This window comes from Saccoglossus kowalevskii, chromosome 8 (assembly GCF_978046115.1).
Source record: "Saccoglossus kowalevskii chromosome 8, keSacKowa6.1, whole genome shotgun sequence".
NCBI lineage: Eukaryota > Metazoa > Hemichordata > Enteropneusta > Harrimaniidae > Saccoglossus > Saccoglossus kowalevskii.
Genome location: NC_140648.1, coordinates 37,257,231 through 37,279,904, shown reverse-complemented (window position 1 = coordinate 37,279,904; position 22,674 = coordinate 37,257,231). Strand labels below are relative to the sequence as shown.

General features: G+C 35.9%; 1 protein-coding gene across 1 annotated transcript in view; it reads right to left on the bottom strand.

Moving 5' to 3' along the window:
* LOC102804523 (cytoplasmic phosphatidylinositol transfer protein 1-like) overlaps positions 1–22,674 on the bottom strand; it is a 130,900-nt gene that overhangs the window by 25,163 nt on the left and 83,063 nt on the right. Inside the window, exon 5 of the mRNA XM_085502857.1 lies at positions 756–827. Within this exon, the coding sequence (XP_085358983.1) occupies positions 756–827 (72 nt within the window). The remainder of the gene's footprint in view (positions 1–755; positions 828–22,674) is intronic.

The window sequence follows — 22,674 nt, the reverse complement described above, 5'->3', positions numbered from 1 at the left end:
ATTCATAACGAATCCAGATGGTGGATCAACAAATGATTCGAGCGTAAAATGGACACTGCAAATAACGGTATATGGAGAAGGTCCATCCCAATGTTTCCTGGTGTTCTTGACGGCTTTGGTCCACTGATGTCATAAATTTGAATCTTTTGGGAACCCATAAAGACTTACGCGATCGCCGTGTGTGTTACTACACCCGCCAACAACACAGCGTTTCCCCATGAAAACGATCGTGGTAACTCGTTGTATATGATGGTAACTCGTAAGAATTCTCGATCTTGGTAACTCGTTGTATATGTTTACGAAACGCGTGCGTATGGAAAATGATAAACAATCCTGTCTGCTAGCTAGCTCATGCTTTATGCTCCCGTTGGTGGCGCCATTTCGGTTACACTCGTAATGCCGAAAAAACTCGAAGGTGATGGGAGAGGGGGGCGTGGCGCGATTTCGGAATATCATTGACTGTTTACCCAATTTATATACCCTTTTCACTTGATTTTTTTTCATAATGTTGTTTATAAATAAATTTTGCACACAAAAAAAGTCAATTGTCCCAATTCAGTTACACTTTAAGCAAGATATATCCATCAAAACAGATTTCTGAATCCAAACCCTTTATTTTGTTAGTGCGCCCCTTGTGGTCAAACTCACATTACTATTGTTTTTACATTTTTAAAGTGTCTTGTCTTTTCAGTAAAAACAATAGTTTTTGTATTAAAAACAAGATAATGAACAATGTATTTTTTGACCATACTTACATTTTCGCTGCATCCGTTATTATTTTCGTATCTAGTTTCTATTTGAATTAAGAACCTAGGTAAAAAGGAACACTAGGAAAAAAATAACAATTGTTAATTAACTAACTGTAAAGCATAACAAATTTATTTCTTTTTATTTTGCTGTGACAAAATATACCCGGTACATATAATAGTGTGTGGCTGGCAAAGCAAAGCAAATAACAATTGGCAGACATCTTTTTAGTCCCTGTTCAGATGCAGGCCGAAAACAGGGACTGGATTTCTGTGCGTGCGTACGTCTGAACCAACATGTATATCGTAGACATGCCTGGACCGATTGCATTCACACTTCATACATACATTGTATAACATACATAATATTATACATGTGCACATCAATTTGTTTCACAATCTGATTCAAGATGGCTGAATGGCGGCCATTTTTGTGCTGAAAAATCATCCAATATCAACCGGATCTCGGCTGTTTACAGATGAATCCAACTTGGTTCACCATACATAGGACCTTGATGCACATCATTTTGTTTTTCAGATCGGATTCAAAATGTCCAACTGGCGGCCATTTTGTTTTACTGAAAGCAATCTAGTGCCATATCTCTGACATTCTTTAACTGACTATGTTCAATTTTTTAATATTCATTATACATTAGGGACGACGTCAAAAGATCAATGTCGGATAAAAAACTTATTTCCTTTAGTTTGGGGGTGGGGGGTTTTGACCTCAAAAAGTTTCCATCCTCCAAAAACGATTTTATTTTTTTAATGAAGTTAAACAAATCTTGGAGTATTTGTAGTTCGTTTTTTTTTCTATCCAATCATAGACAAATATAACCGAAAAGGGGGAAAAAAACAACAGAAAAATGGTTTGGTTCGAGTGTAAATCTGTGTGTCAAATGAGGTGCATTTGTAAAATCTTTTTACACCCACCCGACAACCAACTACAGTCCGTTTATCAATTTGTATTTAATGGTGTATGTAGTCTGACGCCATGATCAATATTTATCAATTAAGTTTCAGTGGAGGGTAGGGGGGTTTTGGAAAAAAACTAAAGGAATTAAGTTTTTTATCCGACATCGATCTTTTGACGTCGTCCCTTATGTCATAGATATACAGATGTATTGGTTTGACTATCTGATTCAAAATGGGCGACTGGTGGCCATTTTGTATTAATTAATGTTGTTCCAGAGGAATACATGTGTGTAACTCTCAATACGAACAAGTACTCATTTGATTATCAGGTACCAAATGACTAAATGTCAATCATTTTATTGTTAAAATATCTCAGACATGTTTATGTTCCAACTATATTACTATAAACAAAACTATATACATGTTTATTAAACTTGATAATTAACGAGGACTGTGCCATGCATCACTTGCTTTTCAATGACTCAATCTTTAAATAGGCTCAATCATAGCCCAAGGGGTCTATGATTTAAATGCATGTTTTCAAGGCTGTTACTAATCATGACAAATAAAACAGTAAATGTGGCCTTATAGTACTGTAAAATCTGTATTAGAAGCCACATCCATAATAGAAGCTGCACACATCCTTTTTTCAACAATTGAACTAAATGTTCTCTATTTCTCACTACATTTTGGATTGTAATACTACTGATAGCACAAACTCATTTTTTACCATCATGAATACATGTGTAGATGCTCTAATAGAAATGCATCTTTGTTGCATTGTACATGTACCATTTTAATAGAAGTTACTGCTTCTAATATAGATTTTACAGTAGTAGGAATGAAAAATCACTGTTTTAATCCATAATTGTAAGTGTTAAAAATATTGGATAATACAGTGATAAACATATAGGATATATAGGTCAGGTTAGGATTGTTTACTTTTGTGTGCATAGCAAGAATACAGCCAAGACAAATGCAGTCATAGTTCAACCACTTGATGTCAATGTATGGAACAGGTAGACTTCAAAATGCATTCTGATGTGTACAGTAACCAGATAAATCACTGCTATTTGCATATTGTCAGGTTTCCACACCAGCAGTGTTTTAATAATAAAACAAACAACCATCCATACAGTTAATCTCACAATTCATTTATTTAAAATGTTAATAACAACATTTATGTGATATGCAGTCAATTTAATGTAAATAATAACCAAAGGCTTTGGATACTATTAAAAGTACATATGCTGCCAAATCTAATCTCTTTAGACAAACAATATAACTGGAATTCAAAGGCAAACAAAGCCTCCTGACTAAGAGTGTCTACTGTTTACAGATCTAGCTTTATTTAAGATGACTGCTTAAATTCAACTCAGCATTTGATGGTGTATATACTGGCAAAGAGGTGATACATACACCTCACAAACTTGCAAAGTGAGAATGCATATTTAATTATGTATCCTATCCCAGCCAATAACAAAAATTAAAAGAATGAATATAATATCTGCATAACACATTTCATGTACATTTGTAGCTAGTCACTGTGGATTACACAGGTAGATTATGAGCTCAGATTCCAATGAAGTAAAGTATGTAGATATCATGCTTGGCATTTCATGGGTGGTATACATTGAACTTACACATCTGACCTTTGTATAGCCTGCTGTGTATACAGTGTATGTACACATCTCATATGGTTATACATCTCTAATTTAAAGTAAATCATTCCATGATGGAAGTCCATGGAACTGATCAACCTGAGATTCAAATTGCAAATGAAATCGCACTGAGAGCAATATTGACACCATTGACAATTCTATAATGAATTGCTTACCATATACTTACACCCCTATATACAGTCTTCAATGACAAGTAAAACCATTAATTTAAATTTACCAGTAGTTGAATTAAACTCAATTCATTCAATTTATTCAAACACAGTTAACATGAAATGGCTTCACTTTTACTGTCGGGATTCACTTGCATAGACAAATTCAATGAAATAGCTTAACTTTTACAGTAGAGATTCACTTGCATAGACATATTCAATGAAATGGCTTCACTTTTACTGTCGGGATTCACTTGCATAGACAGATTCAATGAAATGGCTTCACTTTTACTGTAGGGATTCACTTGCACAGACAGATTTAATGAAATGGCTTCACTTTTATAGTGGGGTTTCACTTGCATAGACAGATTCAATGAAATGGCTTCACTTTTACTGTCGGGATTCACTTGCATAGACAGATTCAATGAAATGGCTTCACTTTTACTGTCGGGATTCACTTGCATAAACAAATTCAATAAAATGGATTCACTTTTACTGTCGGGATTCACTTGCATAGACAGATTCAATGAAATGGATTCAATTTTACTGAAGGGATTCACTTGCACAGACAGATTTAATGAAATGACTTCACTTTTATAGTGGGGCTTCACTTGCATAGACAGATTCAATGAAATGGCTTCACTTTTACTGTTGGGATTCACTTGCACAGACAGATTCAATGAAATGGCTTCACTTTTATAGTGGGGCTTAACTTGCATAGACAGATTCAATGAAATAGCTTCACTTTCACAGTAGAAATTCACTTGCATAGACAGATTCAATGAAATGGCTTCACTTTTACTGTCGGGATTCACTTGCATAGACAGATTCAATGAAATGGCTTCACTTTTACTGTCAGGATTCACTTGCATAGACAGATTCAATGAAATGGATTCACTTTTACTGTAGGGATTCACTTGCACAGACAGATTTAATGAAATGGCTTCACTTTTACTGTCGGGATTCATTTGCATAGACAAATTCAATAAAGTGGATTCACTTTTACTGTAGGGATTCACTTGCACAGACAGATTTAATGAACTAGCTTCACTTTTACAGTAGAGATTCACTTGCATAGACAGATTCAATGAAATGGCTTCACTTTTACTGTCGAGATTCACTTGCACAGACAGATTCAATGAAATGGCTTCACTTTTACTGTCGGGATTCACTTGCATAGACAGATTCAATGAAATGGCTTCACTTTTACAGTAGAGATTCACTTGCATAGACAGATTCAATGAAATGGATTCACTTTTTACTGTCGGGATTCACTTGCATAGACAGATTCAATGAAATGGCTTCACTTTTACTGTCGGGATTCACTTGCATAGACAGATTCAATGAAATGGCTTCACTTTTACTGTAGGGATTCACTTGCACAGACAGATTTAATGAAATGGCTTCACTTTTATAGTGGGGCTTCACTTGCATAGACAGATTTAATGAAATGGCTTCACTTTTATAGTGGGGCTTCACTTGCATAGACAGATTCAATGAAATGGCTTCACTTTTACTGTCGGGATTCACTTGCATAGACAAATTCAATGAAATAGCTTAACTTTTACAGTAGAGATTCACTTGCGTAGACAGATTCAATGAAATGGCTTCACTTTTACTGTCGGGATTCACTTGCATAGACAAATTCAATAAAATGGATTCACTTTTACTGTCGGGATTCACTTGCATAGACAGATTCAATGAAATGGATTCACTTTTACTGTAGGGATTCACTTGCACAGACAGATTTAATGAAATGGCTTCACTTTTATAGTGGGGCTTCACTTGCATAGACAGATTCAATGAAATGGCTTCACTTTTACTGTTGGGATTCACTTGCACAGACAGATTAAATGAAATGGCTTCACTTTTATAGTGGGGCTTCACTTGCATAGACAGATTCAATGAAATAGCTTCACTTTCATAGTAGAGATTCACTTGCATAGACAGATTCAATGAAATGGCTTCACTTTTACTGTCGGGATTCACTTGCATAGACAGATTCAATGAAATGGCTTCACTTTTACTGTCGGGATTCACTTGCATAGACAGATTCAATGAAATGGATTCACCCTTACTGTCGGGATTCACTTGCATAGACAAATTCAATAAAATGGATTCACTTTTATTGTAGGGATTCACTTGCACAGACAGATTTAATGAACTAGCTTCACTTTTACAGTAGAGATTCACTTGCATAGACAGATTCAATGAAATGGCTTCACTTTTACTGTCGAGATTCACTTGCACAGACAGATGCAATGAAATGGCTTCACTTTTACTGTCGGGATTCACTTGCATAGACAGATTCAATGAAATGGCTGCACTTTTACAGTAGAGATTCACTTGCATAGACAGATTCAATGAAATGGCTTCACTTTTACAGTAGAGATTCACTTGCATAGACAGATTCAATGAAATGGATTCACTTTTACTGTCGGGATTCACTTGCATAGACAGATTCAATGAAATGGATTCACTTTTACAGTACGAATTCACTTGCATAGACAGATTCAATGAAATGGATTCACTTTTACTGTAGGGATTCATTTGCACAGACAGATTTAATGAAATGGCTTCACTTTTATAGTGGGGCTTCACTTGCATAGACAAATTCAATGAAATAGCTTCACTTTCACAGTAGAGATTCACTTGCATAGACAGATTCAATGAAATGGATTCACTTTTACTGTAGAGATTCATTTGCACAGACAGATTTAATGAAATGGCTTCACTTTTATAGTGGGGCTTCACTTGCATAGACAGATTCAATGAGATAGCTTCACTTTCACAGTAGAGATTCACTTGCATAGACAGATTCAATGAAATGGCTTCACTTTTACAGTAGAGATTCACTTGCTTAGACAGATTCAATGAAATGGCTTCACTTTTACAGTCGGGATTCACTTGCATAGACAGATTCAATGAAATGGATTCACTTTTACTGTAGGGATTCACTTGCACAGATAGATTTAATGAAATGGCTTCACTTTTATAGTGGGGCTTCACTTGCATAGACAGATTCAATGAAATGGCTTCACTTTTACTGTCGAGATTCACTTGCATAGACAGATTCAATGAAATGGATTCACTTTTACAGTAGGAATTCACTTGCATAGACAGATTCAATGAAATGGCTTCACTTTTACTGTCGGGATTCACTTGCATAGACAGATTCAATGAAATGGATTCACTTTTACTGTAGGGATTCACTTGCACAGATAGATTTAATGAAATGGCTTCACTTTTACAGTAGAGATTCACTTGCATAAACAGATTCAATGAAATGGCTTCACTTTTACTGTCGGGATTCACTTGCATAGACAGATTCAATGAAATGGATTCACTTTTACAGTAGGAATTCACTTGCATAGACAGATTCAATGAAATGGATTCACTTTTACTGTAGGGATTCACTTGCACAGACAGATTTAATGAAATGGCTTCACTTTTACAGTAGATATTCACTTGCATAGACAGATTCAATGAAATGGCTTCACTTTTACAGTGGGAATTCACTTGCATAGACAGATTCAATGAAATGGCTTCACTTTTACAGTAGAGATTCACTTGCATAGACAGATTCAATGAAATGGCTTCACTTTTACTGTCAGGATTCACTTGCATAGACAGATTCAATGAAATGGATTCACTTTTACTGTAGGGATTCACTTGCACATACAGATTTAATGAAATGGCTTCACTTTTATAGTGGGGCTTCACTTGCATAGACAGATTCAATGAAATAGCTTCACTTTTACAGTAGAGATTCACTTGCATAGACAGATTCAATGAAATGGCTTCACTTTTACTGTCGGGATTCACTTGCATAGACAGATTCAATGAAATGGATTCACTTTTACAGTAGGAATTCACTTGCATAGACAGATTCAATGAAATGGATTCACTTTTACTGTCGGGATTCACTTGCATAGACAGATTCAATGAAATGGATTCACTTTTACTGTAGGGATTCACTTGCACAGACAGATTTAATGAAATGGCTTCACTTTTATAGTGGGGCTTCACTTGCATAGACAGATTTAATGAAATGGCTTCACTTTTATAGTAGGGCTTCACTTGCATAGACAGATTCAATGAAATAGCTTCACTTTTACAGTAGAGATTCACTTGCATAGACAGATTCAATGAAATGGATTCACTTTTACTGTCGGGATTCACTTGCATAGACAGATTCAATGAAATGGATTCACTTTTACTGTAGGGATTCACTTGCACAGACAGATTTAATGAAATGGCTTCACTTTTATAGTGGGGCTTCACTTGCATAGACAGATTTAATGAAATGGCTTCACTTTTATAGTAGGGCTTCACTTGCATAGACAGATTCAATGAAATAGCTTCACTTTTACAGTAGAGATTCACTTGCATAGACAGATTCAATGAAATGGCTTCACTTTTACTGTCGGCATTCACTTGCATAGACAGATTCAATGAAATGGATTCACTTTTACAGTAGGAATTCACTTGCATAGACAGATTCAATGAAATGGCTTCACTTTTACAGTAGAGATTCACTTGCATAGACAGATGCAATGAAATGGCTTCACTTTTACTGTCGGGATTCACTTGCATAGACAGATTCAATGAAATGGCTGCACTTTTACAGTAGAGATTCACTTGCATAGACAGATTCAATGAAACGGCTTCACTTTTACAGTAGAGATTCACTTGCATAGACAGATTCAATGAAATGGATTCACTTTTACTGTCGGGATTCACTTGCATAGACAGATTCAATGAAATGGATTCACTTTTACAGTACGAATTCACTTGCATAGACAGATTCAATGAAATGGATTCATTTTTACTGTAGGGATTCATTTGCACAGACAGATTTAATGAAATGGCTTCACTTTTATAGTGGGGCTTCACTTGCATAGACAAATTCAATGAAATAGCTTCACTTTCACAGTAGAGATTCACTTGCATAGACAGATTCAATGAAATGGATTCACTTTTACTGTAGGGATTCATTTGCACAGACAGATTTAATGAAATGGCTTCACTTTTATAGTGGGGCTTCACTTGCATAGACAGATTCAATGAGATAGCTTCACTTTCACAGTAGAGATTCACTTGCATAGACAGATTCAATGAAACGGCTTCACTTTTACAGTAGAGATTCACTTGCTTAGACAGATTCAATGAAATGGCTTCACTTTTACTGTCGGGATTCACTTGCATAGACAGATTCAATGAAATGGATTCACTTTTACTGTAGGGATTCACTTGCACAGATAGATTTAATGAAATGGCTTCACTTTTATAGTGGGGCTTCACTTGCATAGACAGATTCAATGAAATAGCTTCACTTTTACAGTAGAGATTCACTTGCATAGACAGATTCAATGAAATGGCTTCACTTTTACTGTCGGCATTCACTTGCATAGACAGATTCAATGAAATGGCTTCACTTTTACTGTCGGGATTCACTTGCATAGACAGATTCAATGAAATGGATTCACTTTTACTGTAGGGATTCACTTGCACAGATAGATTTAATGAAATGGCTTCACTTTTACAGTAGAGATTCACTTGCATAAACAGATTCAATGAAATGGCTTCACTTTTACTGTCGGGATTCACTTGCATAGACAGATTCAATGAAATGGATTCACTTTTACAGTAGGAATTCACTTGCATAGACAGATTCAATGAAATGGATTCACTTTTACTGTAGGGATTCACTTGCACAGACAGATTTAATGAAATGGCTTCACTTTTACAGTAGATATTCACTTGCATAGACAGATTCAATGAAATGGCTTCACTTTTACAGTGGGAATTCACTTGCATAGACAGATTCAATGAAATGGCTTCACTTTTACAGTAGAGATTCACTTGCATAGACAGATTCAATGAAATGGCTTCACTTTTACTGTCAGGATTCACTTGCATAGACAGATTCAATGAAATGGATTCACTTTTACTGTAGGGATTCACTTGCACATACAGATTTAATGAAATGGCTTCACTTTTATAGTGGGGCTTCACTTGCATAGACAGATTCAATGAAATAGCTTCACTTTTACAGTAGAGATTCACTTGCATAGACAGATTCAATGAAATGGCTTCACTTTTACTGTCGGGATTCACTTGCATAGACAGATTCAATGAAATGGATTCACTTTTACAGTAGGAATTCACTTGCATAGACAGATTCAATGAAATGGATTCACTTTTACTGTCGGGATTCACTTGCATAGACAGATTCAATGAAATGGATTCACTTTTACTGTAGGGATTCACTTGCACAGACAGATTTAATGAAATGGCTTCACTTTTATAGTGGGGCTTCACTTGCATAGACAGATTTAATGAAATGGCTTCACTTTTATAGTAGGGCTTCACTTGCATAGACAGATTCAATGAAATAGCTTCACTTTTACAGTAGAGATTCACTTGCATAGACAGATTCAATGAAATGGCTTCACTTTTACTGTCGGCATTCACTTGCATAGACAGATTCAATGAAATGGATTCACTTTTACAGTAGGAATTCACTTGCATAGACAGATTCAATGAAATGGCTTCACTTTTACAGTAGAGATTCACTTGCATAGACAGATTCAATGAAATGGCTTCACTTTTAATGTCGGGATTCACTTGCATAGACAGATTCAATGAAATGGCTTCACTTTTAATGTCGGGATTCACTTGCATAGACAGATTCAATGAAATGGCTTCACTTTTATAGTGGGGCTTCACTTGCATAGACAGATTCAATGAAATAGCTTCACTTTTACAGTAGAGATTCACTTGCATAGACAGATTCAATGAAATGGCTTCACTTTTACAGTAGGAATTCACTTGCATAGACAGATTCAATGAAATGGATTCACTTTTACTGTAGGGATTCACTTGCATAGACAGATTCAATGAAATGGCTTCACTTTTACAGTGGGAATTCACTTGCATAGACAGATTCAATGAAATGGCTTCACTTTTACAGTAGAGATTCACTTGCATAGACAGATTCAATGAAATGGCTTCACTTTTACTGTCAGGATTCACTTGCATAGACAGATTCAATGAAATGGATTCACTTTTACTGTAGGGATTCACTTGCATAGACAGATTCAATGAAATGGCTTCACTTTTACAGTGGGAATTCACTTGCATAGACAGATTCAATGAAATGGCTTCACTTTTACAGTAGAGATTCACTTGCATAGACAGATTCAATGAGATAGCTTCACTTTCACAGTAGAGATTCACTTGCATAGACAGATTCAATGAAACGGCTTCACTTTTACAGTAGAGATTCACTTGCTTAGACAGATTCAATGAAATGGCTTCACTTTTACTGTCGGGATTCACTTGCATAGACAGATTCAATGAAATGGATTCACTTTTACTGTAGGGATTCACTTGCACAGATAGATTTAATGAAATGGCTTCACTTTTATAGTGGGGCTTCACTTGCATAGACAGATTCAATGAAATAGCTTCACTTTTACAGTAGAGATTCACTTGCATAGACAGATTCAATGAAATGGCTTCACTTTTACTGTCGGCATTCACTTGCATAGACAGATTCAATGAAATGGCTTCACTTTTACTGTCGGGATTCACTTGCATAGACAGATTCAATGAAATGGATTCACTTTTACTGTAGGGATTCACTTGCACAGATAGATTTAATGAAATGGCTTCACTTTTACAGTAGAGATTCACTTGCATAAACAGATTCAATGAAATGGCTTCACTTTTACTGTCGGGATTCACTTGCATAGACAGATTCAATGAAATGGATTCACTTTTACTGTAGGGATTCACTTGCATAGACAGATTCAATGAAATGGATTCACTTTTACTGTAGGGATTCACTTGCACAGACAGATTTAATGAAATGGCTTCACTTTTACAGTAGATATTCACTTGCATAGACAGATTCAATGAAATGGCTTCACTTTTACAGTGGGAATTCACTTGCATAGACAGATTCAATGAAATGGCTTCACTTTTACAGTAGAGATTCACTTGCATAGACAGATTCAATGAAATGGCTTCACTTTTACTGTCAGGATTCACTTGCATAGACAGATTCAATGAAATGGATTCACTTTTACTGTAGGGATTCACTTGCACATACAGATTTAATGAAATGGCTTCACTTTTATAGTGGGGCTTCACTTGCATAGACAGATTCAATGAAATAGCTTCACTTTTACAGTAGAGATTCACTTGCATAGACAGATTCAATGAAATGGCTTCACTTTTACTGTCGGGATTCACTTGCATAGACAGATTCAATGAAATGGATTCACTTTTACAGTAGGAATTCACTTGCATAGACAGATTCAATGAAATGGATTCACTTTTACTGTCGGGATTCACTTGCATAGACAGATTCAATGAAATGGATTCACTTTTACTGTAGGGATTCACTTGCACAGACAGATTTAATGAAATGGCTTCACTTTTATAGTGGGGCTTCACTTGCATAGACAGATTTAATGAAATGGCTTCACTTTTATAGTAGGGCTTCACTTGCATAGACAGATTCAATGAAATAGCTTCACTTTTACAGTAGAGATTCACTTGCATAGACAGATTCAATGAAATGGCTTCACTTTTACTGTCGGCATTCACTTGCATAGACAGATTCAATGAAATGGATTCACTTTTACAGTAGGAATTCACTTGCATAGACAGATTCAATGAAATGGCTTCACTTTTACAGTAGAGATTCACTTGCATAGACAGATTCAATGAAATGGCTTCACTTTTAATGTCGGGATTCACTTGCATAGACAGATTCAATGAAATGGCTTCACTTTTAATGTCGGGATTCACTTGCATAGACAGATTCAATGAAATGGCTTCACTTTTATAGTGGGGCTTCACTTGCATAGACAGATTCAATGAAATAGCTTCACTTTTACAGTAGAGATTCACTTGCATAGACAGATTCAATGAAATGGCTTCACTTTTACAGTAGGAATTCACTTGCATAGACAGATTCAATGAAATGGATTCACTTTTACTGTAGGGATTCACTTGCATAGACAGATTCAATGAAATGGCTTCACTTTTACAGTGGGAATTCACTTGCATAGACAGATTCAATGAAATGGCTTCACTTTTACAGTAGAGATTCACTTGCACAGACAGATTCAATGAAATGGCTTCACTTTTACTGTCGGGATTCACTTGCATAGACAGATTCAATGAAATGGATTCACTTTTACAGTAGGAATTCACTTGCATAGACAGATTCAATGAAATGGATTCACTTTTACTGTCGGGATTCACTTGCATAGACAGATTCAATGAAATGGATTCACTTTTACTGTAGGGATTCACTTGCACAGACAGATTTAATGAAATGGCTTCACTTTTATAGTGGGGCTTCACTTGCATAGACAGATTTAATGAAATGGCTTCACTTTTATAGTAGGGCTTCACTTGCATAGACAGATTCAATGAAATAGCTTCACTTTTACAGTAGAGATTCACTTGCATAGACAGATTCAATGAAATGGCTTCACTTTTACTGTCGGCATTCACTTGCATAGACAGATTCAATGAAATGGATTCACTTTTACAGTAGGAATTCACTTGCATAGACAGATTCAATGAAATGGCTTCACTTTTACAGTAGAGATTCACTTGCATAGACAGATTCAATGAAATGGCTTCACTTTTAATGTCGGGATTCACTTGCATAGACAGATTCAATGAAATGGCTTCACTTTTAATGTCGGGATTCACTTGCATAGACAGATTCAATGAAATGGCTTCACTTTTATAGTGGGGCTTCACTTGCATAGACAGATTCAATGAAATAGCTTCACTTTTACAGTAGAGATTCACTTGCATAGACAGATTCAATGAAATGGCTTCACTTTTACAGTAGGAATTCACTTGCATAGACAGATTCAATGAAATGGATTCACTTTTACTGTAGGGATTCACTTGCATAGACAGATTCAATGAAATGGCTTCACTTTTACAGTGGGAATTCACTTGCATAGACAGATTCAATGAAATGGCTTCACTTTTACAGTAGAGATTCACTTGCATAGACAGATTCAATGAAATGGCTTCACTTTTACTGTCAGGATTCACTTGCATAGACAGATTCAATGAAATGGATTCACTTTTACTGTAGGGATTCACTTGCATAGACAGATTCAATGAAATGGCTTCACTTTTACAGTGGGAATTCACTTGCATAGACAGATTCAATGAAATGGCTTCACTTTTACAGTAGAGATTCACTTGCATAGACAGATTCAATGAGATAGCTTCACTTTCACAGTAGAGATTCACTTGCATAGACAGATTCAATGAAACGGCTTCACTTTTACAGTAGAGATTCACTTGCTTAGACAGATTCAATGAAATGGCTTCACTTTTACTGTCGGGATTCACTTGCATAGACAGATTCAATGAAATGGATTCACTTTTACTGTAGGGATTCACTTGCACAGATAGATTTAATGAAATGGCTTCACTTTTATAGTGGGGCTTCACTTGCATAGACAGATTCAATGAAATAGCTTCACTTTTACAGTAGAGATTCACTTGCATAGACAGATTCAATGAAATGGCTTCACTTTTACTGTCGGCATTCACTTGCATAGACAGATTCAATGAAATGGCTTCACTTTTACTGTCGGGATTCACTTGCATAGACAGATTCAATGAAATGGATTCACTTTTACTGTAGGGATTCACTTGCACAGATAGATTTAATGAAATGGCTTCACTTTTACAGTAGAGATTCACTTGCATAAACAGATTCAATGAAATGGCTTCACTTTTACTGTCGGGATTCACTTGCATAGACAGATTCAATGAAATGGATTCACTTTTACTGTAGGGATTCACTTGCATAGACAGATTCAATGAAATGGATTCACTTTTACTGTAGGGATTCACTTGCACAGACAGATTTAATGAAATGGCTTCACTTTTACAGTAGATATTCACTTGCATAGACAGATTCAATGAAATGGCTTCACTTTTACAGTGGGAATTCACTTGCATAGACAGATTCAATGAAATGGCTTCACTTTTACAGTAGAGATTCACTTGCATAGACAGATTCAATGAAATGGCTTCACTTTTACTGTCAGGATTCACTTGCATAGACAGATTCAATGAAATGGATTCACTTTTACTGTAGGGATTCACTTGCACATACAGATTTAATGAAATGGCTTCACTTTTATAGTGGGGCTTCACTTGCATAGACAGATTCAATGAAATAGCTTCACTTTTACAGTAGAGATTCACTTGCATAGACAGATTCAATGAAATGGCTTCACTTTTACTGTCGGGATTCACTTGCATAGACAGATTCAATGAAATGGATTCACTTTTACAGTAGGAATTCACTTGCATAGACAGATTCAATGAAATGGATTCACTTTTACTGTCGGGATTCACTTGCATAGACAGATTCAATGAAATGGATTCACTTTTACTGTAGGGATTCACTTGCACAGACAGATTTAATGAAATGGCTTCACTTTTATAGTGGGGCTTCACTTGCATAGACAGATTTAATGAAATGGCTTCACTTTTATAGTAGGGCTTCACTTGCATAGACAGATTCAATGAAATAGCTTCACTTTTACAGTAGAGATTCACTTGCATAGACAGATTCAATGAAATGGCTTCACTTTTACTGTCGGCATTCACTTGCATAGACAGATTCAATGAAATGGATTCACTTTTACAGTAGGAATTCACTTGCATAGACAGATTCAATGAAATGGCTTCACTTTTACAGTAGAGATTCACTTGCATAGACAGATTCAATGAAATGGCTTCACTTTTAATGTCGGGATTCACTTGCATAGACAGATTCAATGAAATGGCTTCACTTTTAATGTCGGGATTCACTTGCATAGACAGATTCAATGAAATGGCTTCACTTTTATAGTGGGGCTTCACTTGCATAGACAGATTCAATGAAATAGCTTCACTTTTACAGTAGAGATTCACTTGCATAGACAGATTCAATGAAATGGCTTCACTTTTACAGTAGGAATTCACTTGCATAGACAGATTCAATGAAATGGATTCACTTTTACTGTAGGGATTCACTTGCATAGACAGATTCAATGAAATGGCTTCACTTTTACAGTGGGAATTCACTTGCATAGACAGATTCAATGAAATGGCTTCACTTTTACAGTAGAGATTCACTTGCATAGACAGATTCAATGAAATGGCTTCACTTTTACTGTCAGGATTCACTTGCATAGACAGATTCAATGAAATGGATTCACTTTTACTGTAGGGATTCACTTGCACATACAGATTTAATGAAATGGCTTCACTTTTATAGTGGGGCTTCACTTGCATAGACAGATTCAATGAAATAGCTTCACTTTTACAGTAGAGATTCACTTGCATAGACAGATTCAATGAAATGGCTTCACTTTTACTGTCGGGATTCACTTGCATAGACAGATTCAATGAAATGGATTCACTTTTACAGTAGGAATTCACTTGCATAGACAGATTCAATGAAATGGATTCACTTTTACTGTCGGGATTCACTTGCATAGACAGATTCAATGAAATGGATTCACTTTTACTGTAGGGATTCACTTGCACAGACAGATTTAATGAAATGGCTTCACTTTTATAGTGGGGCTTCACTTGCATAGACAGATTTAATGAAATGGCTTCACTTTTATAGTAGGGCTTCACTTGCATAGACAGATTCAATGAAATAGCTTCACTTTTACAGTAGAGATTCACTTGCATAGACAGATTCAATGAAATAGCTTCACTTTTACAGTAGAGATTCACTTGCATAGACAGATTCAATGAAATGGCTTCACTTTTACTGTCGGGATTCACTTGCATAGACAGATTCAATGAAATGGATTCACTTTTACAGTAGGAATTCACTTGCATAGACAGATTCAATGAAATGGATTCACTTTTACTGTCGGGATTCACTTGCATAGACAGATTCAATGAAATGGATTCACTTTTACTGTAGGGATTCACTTGCACAGACAGATTTAATGAAATGGCTTCACTTTTATAGTGGGGCTTCACTTGCATGGACAGATTTAATGAAATGGCTTCACTTTTATAGTAGGGCTTCACTTGCATAGACAGATTCAATGAAATAGCTTCACTTTTACAGTAGAGATTCACTTGCATAGACAGATTCAATGAAATGGCTTCACTTTTACTGTCGGCATTCACTTGCATAGACAGATTCAATGAAATTGATTCACTTTTACAGTAGGAATTCACTTGCATAGACAGATTCAATGAAATGGCTTCACTTTTACAGTAGAGATTCACTTGCATAGACAGATTCAATGAAATGGCTTCACTTTTAATGTCGGGATTCACTTGCATAGACAGATTCAATGAAATGGCTTCACTTTTATAGTGGGGCTTCACTTGCATAGACAGATTCAATGAAATAGCTTCACTTTTACAGTAGAGATTCACTTGCATAGACAGATTCAATGAAATGGCTTCACTTTTACAGTAGAGATTCACTTGCATAGACAGATTCAATGAAATGGCTTCACTTTTACAGTAGGAATTCACTTGCATAGACAGATTCAATGAAATGGATTCACTTTTACTGTAGGGATTCACTTGCATAGACAGATTCAATGAAATGGATTCACTTTTACTGTAGGGATTCACTTGCACAGACAGATTTAATGAAATGGCTTCACTTTTACAGTAGAGATTCACTTGCATAGACAGATTCAATGAAATGGCTTCACTTTTACTGTCGGGATTCACTTGCATAGACAGATTCAATGAAATGGCTTCACTTTTACTGTCAGGATTCACTTGCATAGACAGATTCAATGAAATGGATTCACTTTTACTGTAGGGATTCACTTGCACAGACAGATTTAATGAAATGGCTTCACTTTTACTGTCGGGATTCACTTGCATAGACAGATTCAATGAAATGGATTCACTTTTACTGTAGGGATTCACTTGCACAGACAGATTCAATGAAATGGCTTCACTTTTACTGTCGGGATTCACTTGCATAGACAGATTCAATGAAATAGCTTCACTTTTAAGTAGAGATTCACTTGCATAGACAGATTCAATGAAATGGCTTCACTTTTACTGCCGGGATTCACTTGCATAGACAGATTTAATGAAATGGCTTCACTTTTACAGTAGAGATTCACTTGCATAGACAGATTCAATGAAATGGCTTCACTTTTACTGTCGGGATTCACTTGCATAGACAGATTCAATGAAATGGCTTCACTTTTACTGTCAGGATTCACTTGCATAGACAGATTCAATGAAATGGATTCACTTTTACTGTAGGGATTCACTTGCATAGACAGATTCAATGAAATGGATTCACTTTTACTGTAGGGATTCACTTGCACAGACAGATTCAATGAAATGGCTTCACTTTTACTGTCGGGATTCACTTGCATAGACAGATTCAATGAAATGGATTCACTTTTACTGTAGGGATTCACTTGCACAGACAGATTTAATGAAATGGCTTCACTTTTACAGTAGAGATTCACTTGCATAGACAGATTCAATGAAATGGCTTCACTTTTACTGTCGGGATTCACTTGCATAGACAGATTCAATGAAATGGCTTCACTTTTACTGTCAGGATTCACTTGCATAGACAGATTCAATGAAATGGATTCACTTTTACTGTAGGGATTCACTTGCACAGACAGATTTAATGAAATGGCTTCACTTTTACTGTCGGGATTCACTTGCATAGACAGATTCAATGAAATGGATTCACTTTTACTGCCGGGATTCACTTGCATAGACAGATTTAATGAAATGGCTTCACTTTTACAGTAGAGATTCACTTGCATAGACAGATTCAATGAAATGGCTTCACTTTTACTGTCGGGATTCACTTGCATAGACAGATTCAATGAAATGGCTTCACTTTTACTGTCAGGATTCACTTGCATAGACAGATTCAATGAAATGGATTCACTTTTACTGTAGGGATTCACTTGCATAGACAGATTCAATGAAATGGATTCACTTTTACTGTAGGGATTCACTTGCACAGACAGATTCAATGAAATGGCTTCACTTTTACTGTCGGGATTCACTTGCATAGACAGATTCAATGAAATGGATTCACTTTTACTGTAGGGATTCACTTGCACAGACAGATTTAATGAAATGGCTTCACTTTTACAGTAGAGATTCACTTGCATAGACAGATTCAATGAAATGGCTTCACTTTTACTGTCGGGATTCACTTGCATAGACAGATTCAATGAAATGGCTTCACTTTTACTGTCAGGATTCACTTGCATAGACAGATTCAATGAAATGGATTCACTTTTACTGTAGGGATTCACTTGCACAGACAGATTTAATGAAATGGCTTCACTTTTACTGTCGGGATTCACTTGCATAGACAGATTCAATGAAATGGATTCACTTTTACTGTAGGGATTCACTTGCACAGACAGATTCAATGAAATGGCTTCACTTTTACTGTCGGGATTCACTTGCATAGACAGATTCAATGAAATAGCTTCACTTTTAAGTAGAGATTCACTTGCATAGACAGATTCAATGAAATGGCTTCACTTTTACTGCCGGGATTCACTTGCATAGACAGATTTAATGAAATGGCTTCACTTTTACAGTAGAGATTCACTTGCATAGACAGATTCAATGAAATGGCTTCACTTTTACTGTCGGGATTCACTTGCATAGACAGATTCAATGAAATGGCTTCACTTTTACTGTCAGGATTCACTTGCATAGACAGATTCAATGAAATGGATTCACTTTTACTGTAGGGATTCACTTGCATAGACAGATTCAATGAAATGGATTCACTTTTACTGTAGGGATTCACTTGCACAGACAGATTCAATGAAATGGCTTCACTTTTACTGTCGGGATTCACTTGCATAGACAGATTCAATGAAATAGCTTCACTTTTAAGTAGAGATTCACTTGCATAGACAGATTCAATGAAATGGCTTCACTTTTACTGCCGGGATTCACTTGCATAGACAGATTCAATAAAATGGATTCACTTTGCATAGACAGATTCAATGAAATGGATTCACTTTTACTGTAGGGATTCACTTGCACAGACAGAGTTAATGAAATGGCTTCACTTTTATAGTGGGGCTTCACTTGCATAGACAGATTCAATGAAATAGCTTCACTTTTACAGTAGAGATTCACTTGCATAGACAGATTCAATGAAATGGCTTCACTTTTACAGTAGGAATTCACTTGCATAGACAGATTCAATGAAATGGATTCACTTTTACTGTAGGGATTCACTTGCACAGACAGATTTAATGAAATGGCTTCACTTTTACAGTAGAGATTCACTTGCATAGACAGATTCAATGAAATGGCTTCACTTTTACTGTCGGGATTCACTTGCATAGACAGATTCAATGAAATGGCTTCACTTTTACTGTCAGGATTCACTTGCATAGACAGATTCAATGAAATGGATTCACTTTTACTGTAGGGATTCACTTGCACAGACAGATTTAATGAAATGGCTTCACTTTTACTGTCGGGATTCACTTGCATAGACAGATTCAATGAAATGGATTCACTTTTACTGTAGGGATTCACTTGCACAGACAGATTCAATGAAATGGCTTCACTTTTACTGTCGGGATTCACTTGCATAGACAGATTCAATGAAATAGCTTCACTTTTAAGTAGAGATTCACTTGCATAGACAGATTCAATGAAATGGCTTCACTTTTACTGCCGGGATTCACTTGCATAGACAAATTCAATAAAGTGGATTCACTTTTACTGTAGGGATTCACTTGCACAGACAGATTTAATGAAATGGCTTCACTTTTATAGTGGGGCTTCACTTGCATAGACAGATTCAATGAAATAGCTTCACTTTTACAGTAGAGATTCACTTGCATAGACAGATTCAATGAAATGGCTTCACTTTTACAGTAGGAATTCACTTGCATAGACAGATTCAATGAAATGGATTCACTTTTACTGTAGGGATTCACTTGCACAGACAGATTTAATGAAATGGCTTCACTTTTACAGTAGAGATTCACTTGCATAGACAGATTCAATGAAATGGCTTCACTTTTACTGTCGGGATTCACTTGCATAGACAGATTCAATGAAATGGCTTCACTTTTACTGTCAGGATTCACTTGCATAGACAGATTCAATGAAATGGATTCACTTTTACTGTAGGGATTCACTTGCACAGACAGATTTAATGAAATGGCTTCACTTTTACTGTCGGGATTCACTTGCATAGACAGATTCAATGAAATGGATTCACTTTTACTGTAGGGATTCACTTGCACAGACAGATTCAATGAAATGGCTTCACTTTTACTGTCGGGATTCACTTGCATAGACAGATTCAATGAAATAGCTTCACTTTTAAGTAGAGATTCACTTGCATAGACAGATTCAATGAAATGGCTTCACTTTTACTGCCGGGATTCACTTTTAAGTAGAGATTCACTTGCATAGACAGATTCAATGAAATGGCTTCACTTTTACTGCCGGGATTCACTTGCATAGACAGATTCAATAAAATGGATTCACTTTGCATAGACAGATTCAATGAAATGGATTCACTTTTACTGTAGGGATTCACTTGCACAGACAGATTTAATGAAATGGCTTCACTTTTACTGTCGGGATTCACTTGCATAGACAGATTCAATGAAATGGATTCACTTTTACTGTAGGGATTCACTTGCACAGACAGATTCAATGAAATGGCTTCACTTTTACTGTCAGGATTCACTTGCATAGACAGATTCAATGAAATAGCTTCACTTTTAAGTAGAGATTCACTTGCATAGACAGATTCAATGAAATGGCTTCACTTTTACTGCCGGGATTCACTTGCATAGACAGATTCAATAAAATGGATTCACTTTGCATAGACAGATTCAATGAAATGGATTCACTTTTACTGTAGGGATTCACTTGCACAGACAGATTTAATGAAATGGCTTCACTTTTATAGTGGGGCTTCACTTGCATAGACAGATTGAATGAAATGGCTTCACTTTTACTGTCGGGATTCACTTGCATAGACAGATTCAATGAAATAGCTTCACTTTTACAGTAGAGATTCACTTGCATAGACAGATTCAATGAAATGGCTTCACTTTTACTGTCGGGATTCACTTGCATAGACAGATTCAATGAAATGGATTCACTTTTACAGTAGGAATTCACTTGCATAGACAGATTCAATGAAATGAATTCACTTTTACTGTAGGGATTCACTTGCACAGACAGATTCAATGAAATGGCTTCCCATGTGAATCTAATGCACTATGTACCGGTAGATATATGCAGACATTCAGATGCACACACAGTAACTTTTATAACTTGTGTGATGTTTGTTCCAAGCCAACAAAGCTTAGGACCCTTTCGTTATCACTCTGATTTTCTTCTTCTGCCATTTCCCCCCCCCCCTGAGCTTATGTGAGAGAACTGCTAAATAGAATTTTCTCTGGTTATATAGAGGTAATGTAAACTGGTGCACCTGACTTTCAAAATGTAGATTGAATGCGTAGTCCATAGACATGTATATAATGATTTAAAACCAATCTAGAAGTAGTCAATATAGCATAATTTTGGTTGTCTTACCGATGTGAAATTGTTGTAGCATCAGTCATACATATGTGCTCTACCAATATCACAAATAAAAAGCATAGCACAGTACATGACTTTTTGCGCAATAATTAATTTTCCGCGTTATCACTAAATTGCTGATAATAATCCAACACACAAATCCAGATCACAGCTCAGATATTTGCTTTAATCCTCACTTAGATGTAATCAAGCGTATAGATTTTTCAGAGAAATGACGAGCAAGCAAAGATGTTGTTGTCTTGGAAACAGATTGGAGGATTAAGCAACATACAGTTGACCATATTCCCGTCAGCTGATATTGATTGGAAAGCCTACAGACAATATTATGAACTAAATGCAAACTGCATCCAAACAACAATCATGATAATGCCAAGAAAAATGTTTCTAGTCAAATTTTTTTTTTTTTTTTTAAATCAACAGATTTTTATTTTGAATTTTTCATTAAAATTGTGATTGTAACAACAAATCTAAAAAAAACGTTTTGATATTAAAAGCATGTTTTAAACTGATATGCTTAAGTTAGGGACCTAAAATTATGATTAT